Below are 27,923 nucleotides of genomic sequence, written 5' to 3' on the forward strand. Positions count from 1 at the left end.
AACGAACCAAAAATATCAACAACAAAAGGCAGTAGGGAAAAAAGAAAACATCATCAGCATCAGTAATACAGAATAAAGAACCAGAATTATTTTTCCACACACACACACACACTCGCACACAGACAAAATATAGTCAAGTCAAAGAATATTAAAGTTTGATGCAAATCAAGTCCTTCTCTGATTTTTTTTTTGCTGGCTAGAAGAGGATGACTGAATCTGCTAGAGAGATGTAATCGTATTTGGTGTCGTCATCATCATCATCCTCGCCAGCATCTTTACGATACGTCAGTTACAAATGTTCAAACATAAATATTTATGACAAAAAAGACAAAAAGGAAAAGTAATGGGTCGTTGTCTGTGAGTGTGTGTTAGTGTGGCCAACATGGCATGGCAAATTGCAGGGATTGTGGGTGTGTGTGTGTGCGTGTCCGTTTGATGAGCTTTGAATAATTTACTTACTTTTTCACCACTATCTGATGGCAGATAAAATACTAAAATCGTTAAAAAACTGATTCCCATACACGGTATAATGAGATTAACTGTATAGAAGAGCGTTTTACGGCGCATTGTGATATTAAACGTGATATCCAAGTACGGCTCATCGCAGCACGTATAGAATTTTTCATTTCTGCGGAAGAGAAGAAAAAAGGGGTTACATGTGAGAAAAAAGCATCAACAAAGAATAAATTAATCAAAAGAATGTAGTGGGAAAACGAAGAGGAAAATTTTGAAATTTTCCAAAAATTGTGAAAAACTAGTAGTGTACTATCGCTCATCATTATCAGCGCTCTGGCGAGGTCAATCATTAATAGTTGGCACTGAATCATTGCTACCACTGCCACTTTTTCACAAAGGATAATGAATGAATGACGGGAGAAGAAGTAGAACAGAAAAAGAAAAACGAATAAAAATGCCATAACTTCGGCCGGGCCGAACTTTGTATACCCTCCACCATTTGGAACAAAAATTTGGCAATTCTCAAAAACAATAAAATCCGTTAAAAATGCTGTTAAAATCTTAGAAATACCGAATGTAGCTGTTATATTAGGGTCTATAGGACGACATGGACCTCCATAGGTAACTTTTGTCATAAGCCACTTCAATATTCAAATGCGACACTTGAAAAAAATCATCAAAATACCGAATATCGGGAGCTACCGTTTTATGGAGGCTATACGAAGATGTGGACCTGCACAGACAATTTTCTGTCTTAGGCTGTAGCATCCATTACGAACATCAAATACCAAATTTGAAAGAATTCCGGTGAATAATGTCGCTAAAATCAACAAAGTACCGAATATCGGGAGGTACCGTTATATGGGGGCTATACGAAGGAGTGGATCTGCACAGACAATTTTCTGTCTTAGGCTGTAGCATCCATTACGAACTTCAAATACCAAATTTGAAACAATGCCGGTAAAAAATGCCGTTAAAATCATCAAAATATCGGAAGGTGTTGTTATATGGGGACTATACGAAGACATGGATCTGCAGAGACAATTTTCTTTCTTAGGACAATTTTCTGTCTTAGGCTGTAGCATCCATTACGAACTTCAAATACCAAATTTGAAACAATGCCGGTAAAAAATGCCGTTAAAATCATCAAAATATCGGAAGGTGTTGTTATATGGGGACTATACGAAGACGTGGACCTGCAGAGATAATTTTCTTTCTTAGGCTGTAGTATCCATTACGAACTTCAAATACCAAATTTGAAAGAATTCCGATGAATTATGTAGCTAAAATCATCAAAATACCGAATATCGGCAGGTACCGTTAAATGGGGGCTATACGAAGATGTGGACCTGCACAGACAATTTTCTTTCTTAGGCTGTGGCATCCATTAGGAACTTCAAATGCCAAATTTGAAACAATTCCGATGAATAATGTCGCTTAAATCATCAAAATACCGAAAATCGGGAGGTATTGTTATATGGGAACTATATGAAGACGTGGACCTGCACAGACAATGTTCTGTCATAGGCTGTAGTATCCATTATGTACTTCAAATACCAAATTTGAAACAATTTCGGAGAACTATGTCGCTAAAATCATTAAATGCCGAATATCTGGAGGTACCGCTATATGGGGGCTATGCGAAGACGTGGACTTGCAGAGATAATTTTTTTTCTTAGGTTGTAGTATCTATTGTGAACTTTAACTACCAAATTTGAAAGAATTCCGATGAATAATGTCGCTAAAATCAACAAAGTACCGAATATCGGAAGGTACCGTCATATGGGGGCTACATGAAGACGTGGACCTGCACAGACAATCTCCTGTCATAGGCTGTAGCATCCATTGCGAATATCAAATACTAAATTTGAAAGAATTCCGATGAATAATGTCGTCAAAATCAACAAAATACCGAATATCGGGAGGTATCGTTATATGGGGGCTATACCAAAACGTAGACCTAAATGTCCCATTTTCAATACCAAAGGTCCTGTTGACATGATATGCATTTGAGTAAAATTTTATCAATCTACTTCAATTAGTTCGGAAACTAGAGTGATTTCTACAGACGGACAGACATCGCTAAATCGACATAGAATTTTATGCTGATCAAGAATTGTATGCTGAGGTCTAAAATGTATATATTTCGAGGTGTTACAAACGGAATGACAAACTTCATATGCCCTCCATACTATGGTGGAGGGTATAATAAACACATAAACAATGCAGTTGCATTGAATGGAAATCAAATGATTTATTGAATGCTGCTTCGTCCTCAGTCTCCTCGAGATGGAGAAGAAAAATTATCTCGACCAGCACATCAAGGATAATAATAAAATAAAGAATTCATCTTTTGTGTTGTTGTTGTTGTTGTTGTGTCGGTTGTGAAAACACATCAATTAAGAGATTTTTATTTTCCATTTCCATTTCCTTCTTTGGTTTTTCTTTTTTGAATTTCATTTTCAAGTATCCTCCTTTTCATTTTCCAGTGATGCGATGCAGTAATAAGTATATGATAATCACATAAGAATATATTTTAATCAAACAATCACATTAACATAATAAAGAAATATCACGAGGACTTTCAAGTATTTGTAATTTCCAATTTAGCATAAGTGGAAATGAATATATCATTGGCAAGTTAGCATTTGAAGGACTTTGTTTTAGAATATTTCGCAGACAATGGGGGGAGTATAACAATAATGAGATATAGAGGGTTTTTTTTGCCCAAACTGAACAAACCCCCGATTTTTGTAATCATTAATGGTTTTTATAGCCTTCACCATACTATGGAGGGTGTATTAACTTTGTCATTCCGTTGGTAACTCCTGAAAATACTTATGTCAGACCCAACAAAGTAACTACTTATAATTGGTCATGTTTGGCACGAATCATGGCCTTCAAACGGCCAATGAAACCGTCAACGCTGCCCGAATGTTGCTCTGCGGTATTTTGGCACATTGCTGGCGAAGCGGTTGCTTGAAATTCGTACTAAAAAGGTACAAAAAGTAGTAAAAGGTACTAATATTGTATCCTTTGTATTTGCGGAAGCAGTGGAATGAGGGTCACTAATGGATGGTCAATGAGGGAGTGTAGATAAACCAAAGGGTTTTTGAAAATACGCAATATAAGTGTACGAAAAGTACTAAAATGTACTATATTTGGTACCATTTCGTATCATAAGACTGAGCAATAGAGTCGATGTAAGGAGGTAATATTGCAAGTGTGCACTCTTGTATACGAAAATTACTAAATTGTACTACATTTAGTACAATTTGAATTTGGAGGAACGGAAGGAAGTGGAGTTCTGAAATTTGAAATTAACAAGGGATATGGATGGAGTTTCGAAGTTTGTACTCATGGTACTACATTTAATTCGATTTCGGTTTGGGTGAACTTGTAGAGCTAGAATGCTAAAATTTGTAAATAAAATTTCTATTTCATTGTAGGTCTGAGGTATGTAGGTAATTTTGGAAATTCGTACTTATGTGTACTAAATAATACTAAATTTGGTACAATTTAAATTTTTGGGAGAACCGGTAGAGTTGGAATTCTGAAATTTCAAATAAAATTTATATTGGATTGTGTGATTCGAATATTATATAAATCCGATACAAATACTACAACGTTCCACATACTACATCGACTACTCCCTTCACTTTTTATAAGATTTGAAATTTTTTATAAGATTTGAAAATCGTCGACTGAATTTTTTCAATTCATCTAGTATTTATATTTGAATCTGCAAAATTTTAATTAGAAATTTATTTCAAATTTTTTGGGAATAATTGTGAATAAAAATGTTAAACTTTTGTAGGAGGAGGTTCCAGAAAGAGTGGACCGACAAATTTAGTTAACATTTTGTGAGGCTTTTGTCAATCAACATTTTAACATTTTTGATACCTTGAAAAATCTGACCTGATGGTTCTTCATAAAAATTATAACCCATTTTATAACCACGTCTGTAGCCGTTGCATTTCTTGAAGGAAATTTTATTTAAATATGATTGTTTAAAGCCCTTGGCCCTTAAAAACCAACAGGACACCTTATTGGTCTTTGAAAAGTATTCTTCAGAAATACACAATTAAAGTTCTCATGGTCCGTTAAAAAAATCTTGAAAAATCTGCGTTAATGGACTTGATGGTCCTTGATGATAATGGTCCAAAATAAACGTTTATAAAAGAGAAGGTCCTTGACAAAACATTTTTTTAAAGAAGTTAAGTTATAAAAAGTATATTATTAAAAAATCCATGTTATATATTTGAAGTTTCATAAAAGAATATTTTTCAACAAATACACGTTTATGCTTTTGGCGGTCTTTGAAAAATGCTCTTTGAAAAAATCCACGATTATGTCCTTTCAAGAGTACTAAAAATACAAAGTTTGGGGGTCCTTTAAGAAATGTTTTTAAAAAATGCACAGTTACTGAAAAAATAATTTAAAAATCCATGAATATCGAACTGAAAGTCCTTCTAAAAAGTCATTAGAAAAACTCAAGCTTATTATACTTATATTACTTGAAAAAAAAACAATCTTTTAACCCCTCTTTTATGATCCCGATTTTCGTCGGAAAATACTTTTTAAAATCCAGTTTTACAATTCTGATGGCCCTTGAAAAATATTTGTCAAAAATCCACATTTGTATTCCTCATGGTACGTTACAAACTTTTTTTTTTGTTTTTAAATTAATAGACTTTGAAATTTTTCTCTTTCAAAAATCCACATTGATAGTTGTGATGATCCTTGAAAAAATATTGATTAAAACATCTAGTATTATAGCCCTTAAAAATTATTCTTTATATATTATTCTAAGCTAATAGTTTTGATTTTCCTTGAAAAATAATTTTTTTAAATCCATGTTCATTATCCTGATGATCCTTGAAAAATATTCCTAAAAAATCCACGTTTGTTGCTCTGATGATCCTTGAATAATATTCTTTTAAAATCCATGTTTATTGTCCTGATGGCCCTTTAGAATATACTCTGTAAAAATCCACGTTTATTGTCCTTGGAAAAATTGTCTTTTAAAATAAACGTTGTCGGAATTTTTTTTATACAAATATCAAGCTGAAAATCTTTGAAAAAAGTTATTAGCAAAAATCCTGATAGTCCTTGAGAAAAATCTTTTTAATACTACCTTTATGGTCCCGTTTTTCCTAGGAAATTTTTCTTTATTTTGATATTTCTTAAAAAAATATTTTAAATATTCTATGATTATGGCCCTGAACTATTTTCAAGATTTCTTTTTATAAATTGAAACATGTGATCTATCATTAATATCCTGGACAGTTCACAAATGTCATGATCCATATGAACATAATCTACCATATCAGTTTTTAATGCAATTCTCATGCTATCACACGCACACACACATATAGCCATTCACTCTGATATATCGGAGTGTGTGTAAATCATATATATGTGTGTGTTTTTTCAACACTCCTTATTTTGCAGTTATATATTGTTCAGTTCGACCAGCCACCCAAGAACAACAATAACAATAGCAAAAAAAAATGGCAGAAATTCCCAGCAGCAAGGGGTAGCCAATAAAGAATGTGAAAATAAAACAGCAATAACAATAATAGCAACAACAACAACAGCAGCAGTATAACAAAACAGAAAAAAAACTTACGTACAAAGCCATAAATCATAAAATAGAAGAGCTCATCTCTGGTGATTAATGTTTAGTTTCATAAGTGTACCGAGGAGCATTTCGCTCTGATAGAGAATTAAAGTAGACATGGCATGGCATTCTGGCAGGCCCGCCCAGAGTTAAAACTAAGCAGAAGCTTTAACTATTTTTTTTTTCACAAAAAATATATACAACAAATGAAACAAAAAAGCGAAACTGAAAACTTGTTTCACTTTGATTAAAAGCGAGCGGACGGATGTTCATTTCCGCCTAATTCAATTAGGAACAAAACATCCGGTAGAAGTTGATTTTTTTTCGTTTGTATGACAGGTTGCACACACACATTCTCACACAAAATACACAATGACACGCACAACATTCGGCATCATCAACATTGGCAACATTTTCATAAAATTATGATGATGCACTTCCGAAGGAATTCAATGCATGTCAGTCAGTCATGTCATTCGAAAAATTTTGGTAGTTGCATCGAAATAGGCTTATGTGTGGTGGAGGGGGTAGGAGGAGATGGGAGCGGTGCATTGCTAACTAAATTTGAATTTGTTATACCGTTAAAATAAATTCACAAAATATTTATGGGAATTCCATGGAGCTCGGATGCTGTTGGCAGCTGCATTAAAAATGTTTAGAATATTTTGAAAATAATTTCATATTTAGTGTTGTGTTGATGGGTTAATTTTTAATTTTTAAAAATATTATATAAAAATAAATTGGATTTCGAAAAAAATTCAATATTTTAGAAAATTTAATTGTTTTCTCTCCAGAGTGATTCTAAATTGCAATGAAATAAAAGAGAGAATTTTATAGTAGGCGATTTCAAACGTTTTGATGTATAATGGTAAACAAATATCAACATGGGAAAAGGTTTAAAGTTTTAATTTTCAAAAAATTGAAAAATCTATATTTACCAGGATCTAAAGCGTGGATTTTTAACAACTTTTCTCAAAGGTCATCATGAGAATCAAAGAAAATAAATAAAGAAACTTTTTTCAAGGACTATCAGGACCTTAATTAGGACTATAATTTGGATTTTTAAAGATTATTTCTGGCTCATAAATAAAATATTTTCAAGGAACAATAGGACTTCTTTAATCACGGAATTTTGAAATAGATCAAGTGGGGAATTATCGGAACAGTAAAAGCAAATTTTTATATATTTTTTCACAATTTCTTTTTTAAAGGAAATTGTTCAAGGACCATTAGGGCTACAAATGTGGATTTTTAAGGAATATTTTTTTCAAGGACAATAAACGTGGATTTTTTTAAGGACAATAAATGTGGATTTATAAATATTATTTTTTTTCAAGGATTAACAGGACAATAAACGTGTATTTTTAAAGAATATTTTTTCAAGAATAACAGGACAATAGACGTGGATTTTTAAAAAATATTTTTTCAAGAATAACAGGACAATAGACGTGGATTTTTAAAAAATATTTTTCAAGGACCATCCACACAATAGACGTGGATTTTTTAAAGAATATTTTTCAAGGACCATCCAAGCAATAGACGTGGATTTTTAAAGAATATTTTTCAAGGACCATCCAAGCAATAGACGTAGATTTTTTAAAGAATATTTTTCAAGGACCATCCTAGCAATAGACGTGGATTTTTAAAGAATATTTTTTCAAGGACCATCCTAGCAATAGACGTGGATTTTTAAGGAATATTTTTCAAGGACCATCCAAGCAGTAGAGGTGAATTTTTTTAAGAATATTTTTCAAGGACCATCCTAGCAATAGACGTGGATTTTTTAAAGAATATTTTTCAAGGACCATCCAAGCAATAGACGTGCATTTTTTATAGAATATTTTTCAAGGACCATCCAAGCAATAGAGTCAATTTTTTAAAGAATATTTTTCAAGGACCATCCAAGCAATAGACGTGGATTTTTTAAAGAATATTTTTCAAGGACCATCCTAGCAATAGACGTGGATTTTTTAAAGAATATTTTTCAAGGACCATCCAAGCAATAGACGTGAATTTTTTATAGAATATTTTTCAAGGACCATCCAAGCAATAGAGTCAATTTTTTAAAGAATATTTTTCAAGGACCATCCAAGCAATAGACGTGGATTTTTTAAAGAATATTTTTCAAGGACCATCCAAGCAATAGACGTGGATTTTTTAAAGAATATTTTTCAAGGACCATCCAAGCAATAGACGTGGATTTTTTAAAGAATATTTTTCAAGGACCATCCAAGCAATAGACGTGGATTTTTTAAAGAATATTTTTCAAGGACCATCCAAGCAATAGACGTGGATTTTTTAAAGAATATTTTTCAAGGACCATCCAAGCAATAGACGTGGATTTTTTAAAGAATATTTTTCAAGGACCATCCAAGCAATAGACGTGGATTTTTTAAAGAATATTTTTCAAGGACCATCCAAGCAATAGACGTGGATTTTTTAAAGAATATTTTTCAAGGACTATCCAAGCAATAGACGTGGATTTTTTAAAGAATATTTTTCAAGGACCATCCAAGCAATAGACGTGGATTTTTTAAAGAATATTTTTCAAGGACCATCCAAGCAATAGACATGGATTTTTTAAAGAATATTTTTCAAGGACCATCCAAGCAATAGACGTGGATTTTTTAAAGAATATTTTTCAAGAACATCCTAGCAATAGACATGGATTTTTTAGAGAATATTATTTCAAGGTCTAACAGGACAATAAATGTGGATTTTTAAAGAATATTTCTCAAGGACTAATAGGACTATAAACGTGGATTAAAGAATATTTTTTCAAGGACTAACAGGACACTAAACTTGGATTTGTAAATAATAATTTTTCAAGGACTAACAGGAAAATAAATGTGGATTTTTAAAGAATATTTTTCAAGGACTAACAGGACAATAAACGTGAATTTTTAAAGAATATTTTTTCAAGGACTAACAGGACAATAAATGTGAATTTTTAAAGAATATTTTATTAAAGAACTAAGAGGACAATAACCGTGGATTTTTAAAGAACATTTTATTAAAGAACTAACAGGACAATAACCGTGGATTTTTAAAGAATATTTTATTAAAGAACTAACAGGACAATAACCGTGGATTTTTAAAGAATATTTTATTAAAGAACTAACAGTTTTTTAGAATAGTATTTCTATCTTTCATGGGTTTACTAATGAATACTTTCATAGGAGTATTAAGTCCATAAACGCGGATTTTTTGAGGACAATCAGACCAATTGTCGTGCTTGAATAATTAATAAGTTAAAGGACCTTTAAATGGACAATTTTCAATGATATTTTAGTAGTATTTTTTCGAAGTCTCTCTTGGCTAAATAGTTGTTTTGGAAAACGTGGATGTTTTGAGAATATTTTTTCAAAAACCCACAGACATGGATATATTTTTGAAAAAAATGTTCAAAAACTATTAATTTTTCAAGGCTCTTTATAGCATTTAATAAAGTAAAAATTTGTCATTTTTTAGGCTCGTCAGAGCTTGCAATGTGTTTTTTTAAAATATTTTTCTTTTTAAGGATTTTTTTTAGATAACCAGGACCATAACTGTGGACTATTAGATAACAATTTCTTTTAAGGATAACAGATATTACAAAAGTTTTGGCTTGTTTGTTCGGGATACCATAGCATTTTGTTGTTGCAAAATGGTCAGGCTTAATCCCATTATTGTTGTTTTTATAAAAACAACATTTGTTTATTAGTGGAAAACTACCCTGCTTTACCCCCTGGTAAACATTATCATCGTTCTGCACTAACAAACAAATGTTGTTTTTATAAAAACAATAATAATGGGATTAAGCCTGACCATTTTGCAATAACAAGATAACAATTATTTTCAAAAATATTTTTCAAGAATAACCAAGACCTCAAAGCGTATATTTATTTTTTTTTTAATCTTAAGAATATTTTCGAGGAAAAAAATTGTGGAAAAATTTCAAGGATATTTTAAAAGTATTTTTCGTAATCTTTCAGGGCTTTGATCGTTGATTTTAAAAGGAAAACTAGTATACAAAACAAGGACCAGGAGACCAATGGTCGTGGATTTGTTTAAGAATATTGGATTTTTAAATAATTTTCCGCCAATGAACACCAGGGACATAATCAAAAATATTTTTTTCTAGTTCCCTAATAGGGGAATTTGAACGAATAATTTTCCAGGGGTCATGAGAATATTTGTAGTCAATTAAAAAGATAATTTTTAAAATATTTTAGCTCCGATGATCACTGGAAAAAAATATATTTTTTTAAATCCACGATTTTACTCTTGTGGTTACTATTTTTTTTAATCCGCGGTTATAGTTCTGATGGTCCATGGAAGAACATATTTTTTTTTTAAATTCATGGGTATAGTAATTTACATATTTAAACCTTGATGGTCCCAGAAAAATATTTTTTATAAAATAAACGAACCATAACCCTGTTGAAGAGATTCCTGAAATATTATTAAAAAAATATTTTGTTGTTCTCAAAAAAAGTATTTTTTGGTTGATGACCAAAAATATTCATTAAAAAATCAAAATTAACGCTCACTTGGTTTTAGACACTTGAAAAAACTCTATTTTAAAATAATGACAAAATATTTTTTTTTTAAATCCACGATTATTGCCCAGATGGTACTTAAATAAATATTTTTAAAAATTCACATCTGTGGCCTTTAAAAAAAATACAAAAATACATTTTAAAATCCAGGACTATCTGGAAAATTTTCTACATAGGTATATTAAAAATGTTATGTCACTACACCACTACATTTAATAAATTTAAAATCTCTACGTTTTCTCATATTAAAGCTTTGAGCCAAGTTTCCTAATTTTTTATAAATTATTTAAAAAAAATCATCAAACAACTGTTTATAGTAGTTATGGTAATGTTTGCAAATCTCTCATAACAGAATAATCTGCACACTTTACCCCCTGAAGTTGCATTAAATTCTGTAGTGGTTAACTCGCAAAATATTCTGTGTTTATTTTTTCCATTTTAAAATTATAATTATTTTTTCGAGTTTTTAGCTTAACAGTAAATTACATTTCGGAGCAAACTTTTAACAAATTGAATAACTTTTAGTTGTTAGATCAGAGAATGGTCCATAAAAGTTTTCCACTTTTACAAAAGAGGAGAGAGTGTGAGAGAGAGAAAGAAAAATTCACATGGAGACATTGGGGTGGAATGGAATACTGGGGAATGAGATTGACACATATAATTTCATTAAAATATCAAAGAGAAGCAGAAAAAAAGTCTGGGGTTTATAGAAAAAATACCAAAGGGATTGACATAAACCTAAATCCATGATTGATACCGATTGCAATATTTTTCAGTTTAAAGTAATTTGCTTTAATATCTAAATAATACCTAAATGGTTGAAATATAGGGTGAGATAAAAAAATACAACAAAGTAAAACGCCATAATTCTTAACTTTTTTTTTAATTTTATTGAATGAAAGCAAAAAATGTCGGAAATAGCATTAAATTTAAGAATAAGTTCAGATTTGTTCGAATTGGTCACATTTGGCACTAATTATGGCCTTCAAGCGGCCAATGAAACCGTCACATGCTGCCCGAATCTTGCTCTGCGGTATTTTGGCCCATTTCTGGTGAAGAGCTTGCTTGAGGTGATCGACATTTTCGTATTTTTTAGTGCCAACCTTGCTTTCCAAAATACTCCAGACATAATAGTCCAACGGATTGGTATCCGGAGATTTTGGTGGCCATTGTGCGCTGGAAATGAAGCGAGGAACCTCATTTTGTAACCATTCTTAAGTGGCGCGTGCTGAGTACGATGGTATTGAGTCCTGTTGGAACGTCCAAGGTCTGCGGCCAAAAATGTTTATGTGGCCAAGGCTTTAATACATCCTCCAGAATATTTTCGAGATAATATCGGCAGAGCGACCATCGGCTGTTATGGCGGCCCACACCATCACCATAGCTGACGCTTGAGTTCTGGTGGCCATCCGAAGGTGCACATTTTCAGCTGACCTCTTAGACAAGTAAACACGATCATTTTGTTTTTTTACAAACTGCTGAACAAAGAATAGTTTCTCATCGGAGCGGAGAAAACCAAATTCGGCAGTTCACCGCTTTCGGCCAAGTGAAGCGGCTCTTTAGCTCTTTCGAGTCTATTTTCTTTCTGTTGCGGTGTAAGTTGTTGCACTTTTTGAAATTTCAATGGCTTTACCCCGAGCTCATTTTTCAATATTTGCCGAATGGAATATTGCGATATGTTTAGCTCACGAGCCATTTTCAGGCCACTGCGACGCGGGATTCGATCATGTCGCTTCTTTACTTTTCGAACCATTATTCTGTTGATGTTGCTGTTTTCTTCCGTCCACTTCCACTTCCTTGACGTCGGGCTACGCTACCCGTATCACGGTAACGAGCGATGGTACGAGACACAAAAGATTTATTCACATTTAAATGCTGGAGTGCTCTAACGATAGCCACTTGTGGTTTTCTATTCAAATATAAGGAAATGACACTATCACGCTTGAATTCCATCACGAATAACTTTTTTTCTGGAAAATTTTCTCTGAAAAATTGTCACTGGAATAATTTTAACACCTGTTGGACGAATGGCTTACAGCAGTTTGAAGTTGGTTGCAGTTTTTTTATCTCACCCTGTAATCATGTTGTCATATCCTATTAATAATTCTAAAATTTAATTTAAGGGCATGCTACCTCCTTGAACTTCCGTTCCACTCTTATGTCCACCTATCCACCATATGTATGCATGTGTACGTGCGGGTGTTATTTGCCTATATATTTATGTGTGAACACTTTTCAATGTTGTTTTTGTTATTTGGTTGTTTGTTCTTGCTGTTGTTTTTTGTTGGTTGTGTTCTGTTCTGCCTTATCCTTACAAGATGCTAAATGTAGGTCACATTGTTAACATCAAAAGAATGAAGGAAGGAACGTGGCAAACAAACAACCAAACAAAGAAAAAAAAAAAAAACGAACCAAACAAGACAACAGAAGCAGCAGCAGCATCAATGCTCTTGGATAGAAAATATATGGGGGGAACAATGTGCAAAAAAAAAAAAAAAAAAAAAAAAAAAAATCAGCAGAAGCAACAACAACGGCAACATAACTAAGTAGAAATCATTCCAAGTGCCCCAAGGGTTCCAACGACAACAACAACGTGGAGAACGACATCAACATATTGCCAATAAAACGCATCGAAATACAAAACCTGCCATAGCTCTGCCCTAGACTTTGTAATGGCGAAAAAAGGGCCAACCAGAAATCTTATGAGGAACTGGTGAAAAAACACACACACAGAGCATAGAAACAAAAATGGATATGCCTGTGGCAGCGGCAATATCGAATATCTCAGAACTGTAGGAGGCAGGGTTGCCATGGGAACACATGTTGGGAGACCCAAAATCTTGTATTTTTTTAAATTTTTCAAAGACCAAGAGAAGTTTTTGAGAATATTTTGATTTGATTTTTGATTTGTTTGAGACCCATTTGAATAAAAAACTATGATTTTTTAGGTATTTTTTCGTCAATTAAATCATAAACGTGGATTTATAGGATTTTTACGGACCGTTGTAAGAATAGTTCTCCATGGATTATCGGGGAGATGACGTAAAGTTTTAAACTCATTTCTCAGGAACCAACGGTTGATTTGTACAAATGTTTTTTTTTTTCAAGGAGTAATAACGCCATAATCCTTGATTTTTAATCATTTTTGTCTTTAAACACCACCCTATAAGTTTTAAAAGGTATCATGGGTAGATTTTTAAACGTGGTTTTATCGAAACAAGGACCTGGACCAAGGACATAACGTGTGATCTTCGTAAAAATATTTTTTAAGACCAAACAGGAGCTAACTTTTTGAGATTATTTTTTCAACGGTCTATTTTCTCAAGGAGCAAAAATCGTGTACTTTTTGAGAATAATATTTTTAGGAGGTGAAGACTCTTTGAACATGGGTTTATCTAGAATATTTTTTTCAAGGACCTACAGATTTGGATATTTTTGAAATATTTTTTTAAGAACAATCAAATTTTGTAATATTTTTCCAGGCTCATCAGAGCATTTAATGAAGTCAATTTTTTTAAAATATTTTTAAGGCTTATCAGAGCTTTTAATGTGTTTTTTTAAATTCTTTTCATTTTAAGGACTTTTCTTATTCTTACACTCGAAATTCTCAGGAACGGCTTGTCAAGGACCTTCAATATTATAAACGTATATTTTTTAAGAATATTTTTTCAAGTAACATCAGGATTTGAAAAAAGAAAGAAATTAAAAATATGAATAATTGTCCAAAATATTTGTTCAAGGATAATCAGTGCTACAAACATTAACATGAAAGTTTGAAGCATTTTTTGTTCGAGTATAATCAGGGTCATAAATGTGGATATTTTTAGGAATATTTTTTCAAGGATATTCAAAACCACCACAAAACGTAGATTTTTTATTTTTTCAAGGATATGAACGTGGATTTTTTATATTTTTTAAGGATATGAACGTGGTTTTTTATATTTTTCAAGGATATGAACGTGTATTTTTTTATATTTTTGTCAAGGAAAATTAGGATCACAAGCGCGGAATTTTAAGAATATTTATTTATAATATTTATATTTAACAGGACAATAAAAGTGGATTTTTTAAGAATATTTTTTCAGGGACTAACAGGACAATAAACGTGGAATTTTTAAGATTATTTTTTTTTCAAGGACTAACAGGACAATAAACGTGGAATTTTTAAGAATATTTTTTTCAAGGACTGACAGAATAATAAACCAGGATTTTTTAAGATTATTTTTTTTCAAGGACTAACAGGACAATAAACGTGGGTTTTTTAAGAATAATTTTTCAAGGATTTTCAGGACCACAACGTGGATTTTCAGGACTTTAAACCTGCATTTTATTAATGACTAACTGGACAAAAAAATTTGGATTTTTTTAAGAATATTTTTTCAAGGATATTCAGGACTATAAACTGAATTTTTTTAAGAATATTTTTTCAAGGACTAACAGAACCATAAGCCTGGATTTTTTAAGAATATTTTTTCAAGGACTGACTGGACAATCAACCTGGATTTTTTAACAATAAACTTGTATTTGTGAGAATAATAATTCAAGGATATTCAGGACCATAAACGTGAATTTTTAAGAATATTTTTACAAGGACTAACAGGACAAAAAATGAGGATTTTTTACGAATATTTATTTAAGGACTAACAAGGATTTTTTGAACGGTGTTTTTTTATGAATATTTTCTCAAGGAAAAGAAGTAGTAGAAGTACGATACCCGTAAATTCTTCAGAAATATTTTTTCAAGAAAAAATCAGAACCGCGGTTTTATTAGGAATATATTTTCAAGGACAATCATGACCTTAAAAGTGGAGTTTTTGTAAACGTGGATTTTAGTCATGTTATTATTCAGGACATAATCGAGCTTCTTTTTTTAAAATATCTTGTTAAGGATTTTCTGCAGTGGAATTTTTAGCGTATTTTTGCAAGGACTTTTGCATGGACGTTTTAAAGAATATGTTGGATTGAATACTTCAACTATGATTTTGTAAGAAATCTTTTTCAAAGAGTAAGCTAGCCTTTTTTTTCCAAAAACTTTATATTTGATTTCGTTTTTGATTTTTATTTTATAGTTTTTTTTTTATATTTAAGTTTTCTTCAGTACTCCGTGGATATTTTAAACAATTTTCCATGGCCTACAAACACATAGCCGTGGAACAAAATGAAAAATCCTATATGAATTATTTTTATACGTATTATTTTTAAGGACATTTTAGCGTGGATTTTGAAAAACATTTTTCAAGGACATTTAGTATGAAGTTTTTAGAATTATTTTTCATAAATTGTTCTGAGTGGATGTTATTTTAGAATAATTTTTGAGGTCCTTTAAAAGAGGTTTTTTTTTTCAAAAATATTTTTTCAAATACCTTTTAGGATAAAAACATGAATATAGGAGTGATTTTGTTGCTTTTTCCAAGGACTAACATAATCACAGTCGTGGATAAGTAATATTTTTTAAATAGCCATATCCGCAAATTTTATACAATTTTTCAAAAGACATACAGCCGTAACCGTGGAACTTGTAAGATTTTCTCATCCTGTGCCTTGAAGGTTTTTTACATTCCTTTTGAGGATTTTTTATATTCGTATATTTAATTTAGCTGGAAAATCGATTTATTTTGGTCATCTTTAAGAAAAGCTAAAATGGCAACATTATCTACAACACACGTGTTAATACGATTCCGTATGTAGAAGTGGATGGGTGTCGATGTGGAAATGCTTCGAACATAATTTATATGCGAATAATATTAAATAAATCAAAAACGTATGACCGCGTCCATGTTCCTCCAGCGTGAGGACCTGGAGGGAACAGCACACGACGACTGGTACAGAAAAAAATCTTCAATAGATATTTCGAAAGTTATAGCAACCTTTGTCAAAACAAAGAAAAAGAAAAACGCTCTATCTAAATACCAGGCAAGTCAATACGAGACCAATTGGGGCCAGCCAGTCATCCGGCAGCCGGTTGTTCGTTTTTTGCTCTTCAAAATGGTAAACATAGAAGGGCCATACAACAACAGCAGCAAACATTGTCAGCCACTCATATTTCAATAAGTTTGGCCTCCATCCTGGCACAAAAAGGCAATGAAAAGTGGGAGCGACAGAAAAAAAAAACAAAACCTGCCAACTGAATTAGCAGCAGAGAACACTCGACGAAATCAAAGGCAAGTTGAAAGGCTAACAAGATGACTTTTTTGTTTGACAGCCAAACAAAAAGGGGGAAGAGTGGGAGCATAAGGGAGAAAAAATACTAGTTTCGAAATTCCAGCAGCTAGGCAGATGTCATTAGACATTTTTGGCTTTGAAACTAGAGAGGATGGGGGTGATAATGGCATGAGAGAGGAGATAGGATTCTTTGAGGTGCCCATTGAACCATTAGACTGCAAGGTAATAAATCTATTTAGCCCGACCATGTATGCTGGAGCACAGACGGTCTCTCTCCCCCTCTCATACCTGCAGTGGTGGTCGTGTCCTGGCCTTTGTGTTTGGCATAAATGTCTTAAACAAGATTTACGCCTTTTTCACAAGTCCTTAGGATGCGAATAAACACCGCACTAGACATTACACTTGTACCACCACATCGAAATGCTTTCGAATTGCTTTGTCGCCCAGGTATTTGAACTCGTGGCAACAAAACTCCTCGACGCAAAGCAGAATCTCCGTGGTATTTGAACTTGTGGCAACAATAAAAACACAACTTGCAGGATACTCCAATAAATCATAAATATATTTGAAGGGCTCACAGCTATACCGAACTAAGTCATAAAAACATAATTCGAAGATATTTGGAGGTAAAGTAAATGCACTGCCATTAATTTCTGGAAGGAATATTGTAGTCTACCAAAAGAAAATGTAAAAGTCTATATTCAAAATTAACTAATGATATTAATTTAAAACAAAAATAATTTAAATATATTGCTAAAAAAATATTCAAAAACAAAAAAATCTACTTTGGTTCATTATTAGTCTGAATAAAATTTCAAGGTTTTACAGCCAAAGCGAACCAAGTCAAAAAAATAAAATAAAGTGTTCGTTATATGACTAAATATAGTTGACTTTAGCGATTAATTTCCCTCTAGTTTCGGAGTTTTATTTTAAGTCATGTCTTGCTTTGGCTGCTGGCAGCTGTGGGTGCTTCTATTGTAATTGACAATCATTGTGATTTTTAGGAAAATAAAATAAATTCATTTAAAAAAAAAAATATATTAATTAGCAAGGACAAAGGAAAATTTAGGGTTTCAACTATGGCAGAAAAAAGAAGGTAAAGTCATGCAATTATATGTTTACATTTTTATACTCTCCACCATAGCATGGAGGGTATATTACGTTTGTAATTCCGTTTGTAAGACGTCGAAATATACATTTTAGAACCCATAATGTATATATATATATATTCTTGATCAGCATAAAATTCTATGTCGATTTAGCGAAGTACGTCCGGCTGTCCGTCTATCCGTCTGTGGAAATCACTGTAGCATCCAAACGAAATGAAGTAAGTTGATAAAAATTTACTCAAATGTGTATTTTGTCTGCAGGACTTTTGATATTGAAAATGGGCCATGTAGGTCCACGTCTTCGTATAGCCCCCATATAACGGTACCTCCCGATATGCGGTATTTTGATGATTTTAGCGACATTATTTACCAGAACTATTTGAAATTTTAGTATTTGAAGGTCGTAATGAATACTACAGCCTATGACAGAAAATTGTCTGTACATGTCCACGTCTTCGTATAGCCCCCAATATACGGCTACATTCGGTATTTTTAAGATAATTATCAGAATTTTAAATGGATTTTAATTTTTTGAAAATTGCCAAATTTGTACCAAGTGGTGGAGGGAATTCAAAGTTCGTCCCGGCCGAACTTACAGCTTTTTTACTTGTTTTTTTTTTTCAAAGTTATGGATTTGACAACATCTCATTGTCAAAATATATATTTATAAATCCATTGTATATATAAATCAGAGATGGGAATCTGCTTTCTAGGCAGGGAAATTTGACAGAGTAAATAACACAAAATGCAGAGATGCTTATTTGAAATGACTTTACCTTCCTAGTTTTACTATGGTTTCAACAAATATTTACACACAAAAAATTCGTCATTTCCGTCTTCATCATTTTTAGGGCTGGCAAATATTCCTCATCTTCATTACAGGAAAAATCACTAGCACTGCTATTATTACTATCCATTTGTAGAAAACACTGATTTTTTTAATATTGCTGAAAGCTGAACGACAATAAACACGTGCTCACTAATAGTACTGATTCAAAGTGAAACACACTGACTTGGTTCATTTTTGCTTTGAAAAAAAGTCGAAAATCACAGTCGTTGACTTAGGTTTTTTACCATTATCTTTGGAACGAAACACTTTTTGACATTGTGCTTTACAGAGTAAACAGAGTTTCCATATACAGGGACATTGGCACTAATTTCGGCATTTTTTATTTTTCATGACTTGGTTCGGTATAGCAGTGAGCCCTCCATTTAATCCTTGTGTAATCTAATCTCTCTCTGGGGTTAAGAGACAACAAAGAGCACGAAATGAACGAACGAACGAATGAATAAATGTTTTGGAATCACAGCTGTGTGGCGCTTAACTCGCAAATCAAATATGAAAAGTTGAATATCAAAAGAAAGCTGTGACCGAGCGTAAAATATTGCGATTTAATTGAACGCTGAGAAGGGTGAATGATTGCGGGGTGGAGGGATGGAGGGTAGGGAATTTGCATTTCAATTACGAAAATTGAAATTTAATTGGAAAATTGAGTTTTAGCCATGTTTAGATGATTTTGAAATACATATCTGTTTTGAGCTGTCAATCAGTTTGCGAACAGCTAGAGTTCGCTACAAGTCACAGGACACGTAGTTAATTGAAATTTCGAAATTTAGACAAGGGGCTTTTAAGTTCAAGCGAAAATATTAAAGAAAATTGAAAATATTTTTCAAGGACTATCAAGGCTATAAACATGGATTTTTAAAAGGATATTTTTCAAGGACTGTCAAGGCTGTAAACGTGTTTCTTAAAAGGATATTTTTCAAGGACTATTAAGGCTATAAACTTGGATTTTTAAGAGGAAATATTTAAGGACTAAACGTGGATTTTAAAAAGGATATTTGTCAAGGTCTACCAAAGCCATAAACGTGGATTTTTCAAGGACTACTAAAGCTATAAACGTCGGTTTTTAAAAGAACATTTTTAAGACTATTAAGGCTATAAACGTGTTTTTTTGTCAATATTTTTAAAAGGACCTTTTGACACTACGGCGTTTTTTTTTAATAATATTTTTCGGGAACTTTCAAGCCTTTAAACGTGGATTTTTAAAAGAAAAAAATTTAAGGACCTTCTAACTTTTAAACGTGGATTTTTTTAAAGAAAAAAAATTAAGGACCTTCTAGCCTTTAAACTTGGATTTCTTAATGAAAAAAAAAAAAAAAAAATAATTAAGGACTTGAAAGACTTTAAACGTGGATTTTTTAAAGAATATTTTTTCAAGGACCTTCTAGCCGTTAAACGTGGATTTTTTAAAGAATATTTTTTCAAGGACCTTCTAGCCGTTAAACGTGGATTTTTTAACGAAAAAAATTTTAAGGATCTGAAAGCCTTTAAACTTTGATTTTTTAAAGAAAAAAATTTAAGGACTTGAAAGCCTTTAAACGTGGATTTTTTAAAGAATATTTTTTCAAGGACCTTCTAGCCTTTAAACGTACATTTTTTAACGAAAAAAATTTTAAGGATCTGAAAGCCTTTAAAAGTGGATTTTTCAAAGAATATTTTTTCAAGGACCTTCTAGCCTATAAACGTGGACTTTTTAACGAAAAAAATGTAAAGGATCTGAAAGCGTTTAAACGAGTTTTCTTTAAGAATAGTTTTTAAGGACCTTCAAGCCTTCAAGCGGGGATTTTTTAAAGAATATTTATTCAAGAACTTCCTAGTCTTTAAAAGTGGATTTTTTAAAAAAAAAATGTTAAGGACCTGCAAGCATTTAAACGCGTTTTCTTCAAGTGGCGATTTTTTAAAGAATATGTTTTTAAAGTTGTTTTTGAAGGACGTTCTAAGGACATTCATGCCCTTATACGTGGAGTTTTCATGATAAACCTGGATTTTGAAATAGTATTTCTTCAAGGATCTTCTGGCCCTTAAACTTCAAATCTTAGAGCACATTTTATGAAAACCGTCTGACCCTTAAACGTGGACTTTTTAATGAATATTTTTTCAAAGACCTTCTGACCCTAAAATGTGGATTTGTAATGCATATTTTTTCAAGGACCTTCTGCCCCTAAGACGTGGATTTTTAATGAATATTTCTAGGATTTAAAACGATTTTAAAACTTGACACTTAAACGAGGCTTTTTAATGACAATTTTTTCAAGGACCTTCTGACCCTAAGACGTGGATTTTTGAATGAATATTTCAAGGACTTGAAAGGGACTTTAAAATCTGACACATAAACGAGGACTTCTTAATGTAGGTTTTTTCAATGACCTTCTTTTATCAAGGACATTCTGACCCTAAAACGTGGACTGTTAACGAATATTTTTTCAAGGACTATCAAGGATACAAACGTGGATTATAAAGCATATTTTTGAAGAGCCTTCAAGGCTATACACTTGGATTTTATAAAACATATTTTTGAAGGACCTTCAGGCCTTTAAATATAGTTTTTTTAAATATTTTTAAAGGACCTTCAGGCCTATAAACATGGATATTTCAAATAATATTTTTAAGGATCTTCAAGCCTTGCACGTGGCTTTTTAAAGGAGTTTCAAGCCTTGAAACTTGGATATTTTAAAGCATAGGTTTGAAGGACCTTCAAGCCTGTGAACATATATATATTAAAGCATATTTTTGAAGTTCCTTTACGGCGATAAATGTGAATTTTTTAAAGAATATTGTTGAAGGACCTTCAAGCCTTTCAATGTGATTATTTTAAGGATATTCTTGAAGGTCTTCTAGTCTTTGACCGTGGATCTATTAAAGCATATTCTTGAAGGATCTTAAAGTCTTTAAACTTCGATTTTTAAAGCATGAAGGACCTTCTGACATGATAAACCCGATTTTTAAGGATATCTTTTAATCACCTTCAGACATGATAAACTCGAATTTTTAATTCATATATTTTTAAGAATCTTTTTGTCGTGGATCTTAAACTAGTATTTTTTCAAGGACCTTCAAAGCAATCAACTTGTATTTTCATGGACCGTCAGTGATATTAACGAGGATATCTAAATAATATTTTTCAAGGTGGGTTTTACGCATGGTTTTTTCAAGGACAACCAAAGTTCAAGGTGCAATTTTAAAAATATCAACTATATATTTGAATCTTTTTTAGAAAAATATTCAAGGACCTTAAGGAATATTTTTCAAGACTCTTCATCGTTGATTCTTTTAGAATAGTTTTCAAGGACCTTCACGAATATTTTTAGGACACTCCATCGTACATTTTTTTAGAATAATTTGCAAAACCCTTCAGGACAATTTACCAAGGACTCTTCGTCTCCATTTTTTTTTTAATTTTCAAGGACTTTCAGATATATTTTTTTGAACTTCTTTTTGTGAACTTTTTTTAATTATTTTCAAGGACTTTCAGGATTTTTGTGAGGACTTCAGATTTTTTTAGAATAATTTGCAACTCCGCAATATTTTTTATGCATTTTCAATCGTGGATTTTTTAAAATAATTTTTTAGGACTTTCAGGTTTTTTTTAAAGGCTCTTCACCGTGGAATTTTTACAAAACCCGGAATATATTTTATAATTTTTAAGGGCCGACCAGCATGTATTTTTGGGAATTGTTTTTCAAGCACATCAACATAAATGTGGAGTTTTTTAGGATTGGTCCTTCAGGACCATACAACCTGGATTTTTTAGAAATACCGTTTCAAGGGCCTTTTGAGGCGGATTTGTTAAGAATTTTTTAAGGGCCTTTTATGTGGATTGTTTGAAAATATTTTTAAATATTCAAGGACCTTCAAGAATTTCAAATTAAATTTATAAGAATATTTTTCCAAGGACCTACGAGACATTCAACGTGGGTTATTTAAAAAAAATTTCATCGGCATTAAAACCATGAATGTTCATTAACAAAAAATCCTTTTAAGGACCATCAAATCGATGACAGTAAGTTTTTGGAGATTTTTTTTTGTTAAAATTTTATGCGTTTTTTTGATGCAAACTTTTTATTCAAATCACTTCATCATTAGAATATATTTTTAAGGACTTTTCAACCTGGATTTTTTAGGAATACTTTTTCAGGGAATCTTTCAAGGCCGATTTGTTAGAAAAATTTCCAGTTGTTTTTTTAAGGACCTTCAAGACTTTCAACGTGGGTTTTTTAAAAAGAAAATGTTCATGAACCTTAAAGTCATGATGATGGACTATTAAAAAATCGTTTTAAGGACCATCAAATCGATGGCCGCATATTTATTTAATTTTTTTTGTCAAAATGTTATGCATTTTTCGATGCAATCTACTTATTCCATACTACTCCATCATTTTGGCCACTATCCTTTAAAAATGTTCTTATTCATTTTTATATCCTCCGATAAAAATTTATTGATTTCTAAATCTGACAACATTATGTTTAGATTAATATTGCATTGCAATGAATTTATGCAAGGAAATAAATAATCCATAAAAGAAGAAATACACAAACATATTTCATAAAACACAGCTTGGCATCCATTTCAGAGAACTTAGATGAAGACAGGATATTCCACAATTTGTGCTTTTATGGAGCAACTAATACATACATGTGTACATATTTTGCGGGTGTCTGTGTTGGTGTTGGTCCAACTAAACAACCACGAGCAACAACAAAGGCGTTAAGATTTATTCCTCAAAGTAGGTTGATGATTTGCATAAATTTCTTTTTAGCCAAAAGAAAGGAAGCAAACCCCCATCCAAGCGAGCTGATGTTGGCTGAATGCAACTCCTGGCCACACTTTATCATGCCATTCACGCCAACTTATCATGAGCGCCAATGGAGTAAATCTGATTTTTTTCCACTCTCTCTTTCTCTCTATCTCTTCATATCTTTCGAGGAAATGCAATCTTTGTTTTTATAGCTTAATGTTTATATCATTAAATCAAACTAGTGGTGTTGTGGCAGCCTTTGTTGTTGTTGCCGCTGCTGCTGCTTTTGCTACTGGTGCTTCAGTTCGTCCATTTAATGATAATAATAAAAATGCCAACCCTGCAGCTAAAGTTTTGTTTGCTGTTGTTGGAATTTTTATGTTTTTCGTCCTTTCCATCGTCTCATCTTCGTGATGGGGTTTTCTCTTTTTGTGTGTTAACCTATCAAGCCGAAATGCCGATGGTATCCAAGAGCAGCAGCAGGAATGAAAAAAAAACTCCCAGCATTGAAACAAAACTCTGCTACAAGCGGAAGTGAAAAAAAAAACAAGAACAACGGAAGCTCGATTATCTCCAGCGTCAAACATAAATGATAGCAACACTACGTGACACATCGACTAATTGTCATGGAAAAGAAACAAAAAACAGCAAAAACAACAAAAGTAACTTCCGTTGAGGACAGGGTTACCACTGTTTACTTTGAGTTTTAAATACCAAACAAAAAAAAAAAAAAAAAATAAATAAAAAAAATAAATAAATAAATAAAAAAAAAAAAAAAAAAAAAAATATGTAAAACAAAGTATCAATCGGGTTTGTCGACAGATGTATACCCTCAGCCAATGTTCGATGATTTGAATATATTTTGACTTCTGTTATGATTATTTAAATTGTCGACCTTCTATGGATTAGGTTCCGAAGGAATGGACCAATATTGTCCATTTCGTATCGGACCTAAATAAATATGACATAAATATTACGACGTGCAAGGTTTGGACTTTATTCTACACTTTATATGAGATATATAATTTTTAGAAAATGTTGAAAAGTTCGTGAGCTATAGTCGACCAAAGTCTTTCATTTTCATTAGATGAAGATCTACAGCAGATAAAAACATTAGTATGGAAAAAATTACAAGAAGACCGAATATTTATATCAAATTTTATGCGAAATCATAAATTCCGATAAATCCCATATTTATCTCAGGTTTCTGGTTGATAGAAATAATTAGATATAGCAAGATTTAAGAATCGCTGACTTGACAGATAAAAGTTTTGAAAATTGCCATCCTGGTACCACACCCACGTTCCAATCTTCACAACAGACCTTGAGTTAGGAAATATGTGCGTATGTGTGAAATGTAAAGAGAGTTGGATGCTTATTTCGTTTTCTTTGAGCGTTTTGTTTTTCAAAATCTTGAAGCCTATGTGGGGGAGATACCTAGAGGACTGACTCGATATCCACCATATTTATAGCAGATTTTGTGTTGATGGAAATATTGGGGAGTACAAATTCTGAATTTTATGAGCTTCTTGGATATTCAAAATTTTGGCCCTTTGTGGGTGAGGTGCCAGAAGGACTAGACCGATATATTCCATCTTCACAGCAGATCTTGTGTTTGTAGAAATAATGGGATGTGTGAAATATGAAGAGGTATCAGAAGGAATAGTCCGATCTCTACCATTTTCATAACAGGTCTTGTGTTAATGGAACTATTAAGATACACCATGTCTGAATGGAATTGGATGTTAATTTCGCTTTTTATGAGCTTCTTGGATATTCAAAATTTTGATCCTTTGTGGGTGAGGTGCCAGAAGGAGTAAGCCGATATATTCCATCTTCAAAAGTGTTAATGAAATAATGTAGAAATATTTGGTCGATTGCCATTCTTTTTGACTTCGATTCACCGAAACCTTAAATCCAAACTTAAAAAACGACAACACTGCTTCACATTGAACCTGCTCACATCGATCCCTTGACATAAAGGATGAACATCCATTTGAATGAGAGACATTCCGCAGGCATTGTATCAACTTCAGATGTCGTTGACGATTTGTTAGACATACAAATTGAACGCCGCAGGCAAAAGAAGATAGTAAAATCATTTGACGCATTTTGTCCAATTTTAACGTTTTAAAAGGCACATGTCGCCATTTAATCGGAGAACTGTTGAAAAATAAAAAGAAAAAAAAAAAAAAATAAAATAAAATGAAACTTACCTTACAGCAGGTACTTCTAATATGTCCCATTCAACGGATGTATAAAACTCTGATAAATCCACACCAACCTCAACCACATTGGTACCGTTTAGTTCATCAATGTGCCGTAAGTCAACCTGTAATGGGGGGAATGGAGAGATATATAGGACAGTTTGGGAATTATATCTTAAATTAGATTCCAAAATAATAAAAATAGCATAAAAATTAATTAAAAAATCCAATATTTGGAAATTCTTAAAAAAATATTTTTATAAAATTTTCAGCCTTAAAGTTATTTGAGAATTAGGATTTACAGGGTGAGATGAAACAACTGCAACCATCTTCAGACTGTGCTGTCATTTCTAAGCCACTCGTCCGACAGCTATTAAAATTATTCCAGTGACAGTTAATTATATTGTTTACAAGCGTATAAAAGCATTTTGGTGAGAATTTTCCACAAACAAAGTTATTCGTGATGGAATTCAAGCGTGATAGTGTGATTTCTTTATATTTGGCTGGAAAACCACAAGTGGTTATCGTTAGAGCACCCCAGCATTTAAATGTGAAGAAATCTTTTGAATCTAGTACCATCGCTCGTTACCGTGGACGGTAAGTTCGTTACCGTGGACGTGGTTCGAAAAGTAAAGAAGCGACTTGATCGAAACCCGCGTCGCAGTGCCCGAAAAATGGCTGGTGAGCTGAACATATCGCAATATTTCATGTGGCAAATATTGAAAAATGAGTTCGGAATAAAGCCATTGAAATTCCAAAAAATGCAAGAACTTACACTGCAACGGAAAGAAAATAGACTGAAAAGTGCTAAAGAGTTGTTTCGCTTGGCCGAAAGTGGTGAACTACCGACTTTGGTTTTCTCCGATGGGAAAACATTCGTTGTCCAGCAGTTTGTAAACAAACAAAATGATCATGTTTACTTGCTAAAGAGGTCAGCTGAAAATGTGCACCTTCGGTTGGCCACCAGAACTCAAGCGCCGGCCATGGTGATGATGTGGCCCGCCATAACAGCCGATGTTCGCTCTCCGATCGTATTAACCGACCGTGGCATCAGAATAAATGCCGAATATTATCGCGAAAATATTCTGGTGGGTGTATTAAAGCATTCCAAAAGGACTCAGCACCATCGCACTCAGCACGCGCTACCCAAGAATGGTTACAAAATGAGGTTCTTCGCTTCATTTCTAGCGCACAATGGCCACCAAAATCTCCGGATACCAATCCTTTGGACTACTTTGTCGGGAGTATTTTGGAAAGCAAGGTTGGCACTAAAAAATATGAAAGTGTCGATCACCTCAAGCAAGCGCATCGTAGGGAATGGGTAAAAATACCTCAGAGCAACATTCGGGTAGCGTGTGAATGTTTCATTGGCCGTTTGAAGGCCAAAGGTGACCAATTCGAACAAATCTAAATTTATTCTAAAATTTGATTCTATTTCCGACATTTTTGCTTTCATTTAATGAAATTTAAAATAAAAAACCAGTAAAGAAAGTCTTAAAGTCAGGCGAGGCTGACTCTAGATACCATACACCACTTTGCTAATTTAGTAGAGCTCAACATAACCGTTAAAAGTTTTTATGGGAGAATTCAATCATACACCCTATGATTATAATTATAATTTAAAATTTAAAGGACTAAATACGCCGAAGCATTTGTATCTTTTAAATTCGGATTTGTATTGCCCATTTGGTGCAAAATTAATTCTAAATCAGATAAAGATATATATGGGAGCTAAATCCAAATCTGAACCGATCTCTATAAAATTTTGCAAAGATATTTTTGAACTGTATTTCATATATTTCCTTAAATATCGTTGTTATGGAGTGCATATTACGGCTGTGGGTAACAAATATAACAAATCTGATGAACAATATATATGGAAGCTATAGCTATATCAGAACTGATCCTCACCAAATTTGACATACTAGCTTCTAGACTCAATTCGGTCGTAAGTGCCAAACTCCATCCCATTCAGACAAATATTAGACGTTTGGTGCACAATAAAAGGTAATTCGGACTAAGTTATATATGGGAGCTATATCCAAATCTGAATCGATCTCGATAAAATTTAGCAAACGTATTTCTGAGCTGTATTTGATAGATTTCCCCAAATATTGTTGTTACAGAGTGCATATTACGGCTGCGAAGTACCAAAAATAACAAATCGGATGAACAATATATATGGGAGCTATAGCTATATCTGAACCGAATTCGATCAAATTTAGCATACTTATTTTCAGGCTTAA

At 32.5% G+C, this 27,923-nt stretch overlaps 1 protein-coding gene across 1 annotated transcript in view; it reads right to left on the bottom strand.

Annotated features, from left to right (window-relative positions):
- The window catches only part of LOC101888242 (acetylcholine receptor subunit alpha-like), a 173,580-nt gene that overhangs the window by 26,967 nt on the left and 118,690 nt on the right, over nt 1-27,923 (bottom strand). The window contains exons 4-5 of the mRNA XM_005178931.4: nt 25,687-25,802; nt 460-628 (exon numbers count right to left, since the gene is read on the bottom strand). Coding sequence (XP_005178988.1) covers nt 460-628; nt 25,687-25,802 — 285 coding nt within the window. The remainder of the gene's footprint in view (nt 1-459; nt 629-25,686; nt 25,803-27,923) is intronic.

This window comes from Musca domestica, unplaced genomic scaffold (assembly GCF_030504385.1).
Source record: "Musca domestica strain aabys unplaced genomic scaffold, Musca_domestica.polishedcontigs.V.1.1 2, whole genome shotgun sequence".
Classification (NCBI taxonomy): domain Eukaryota; kingdom Metazoa; phylum Arthropoda; class Insecta; order Diptera; family Muscidae; genus Musca; species Musca domestica.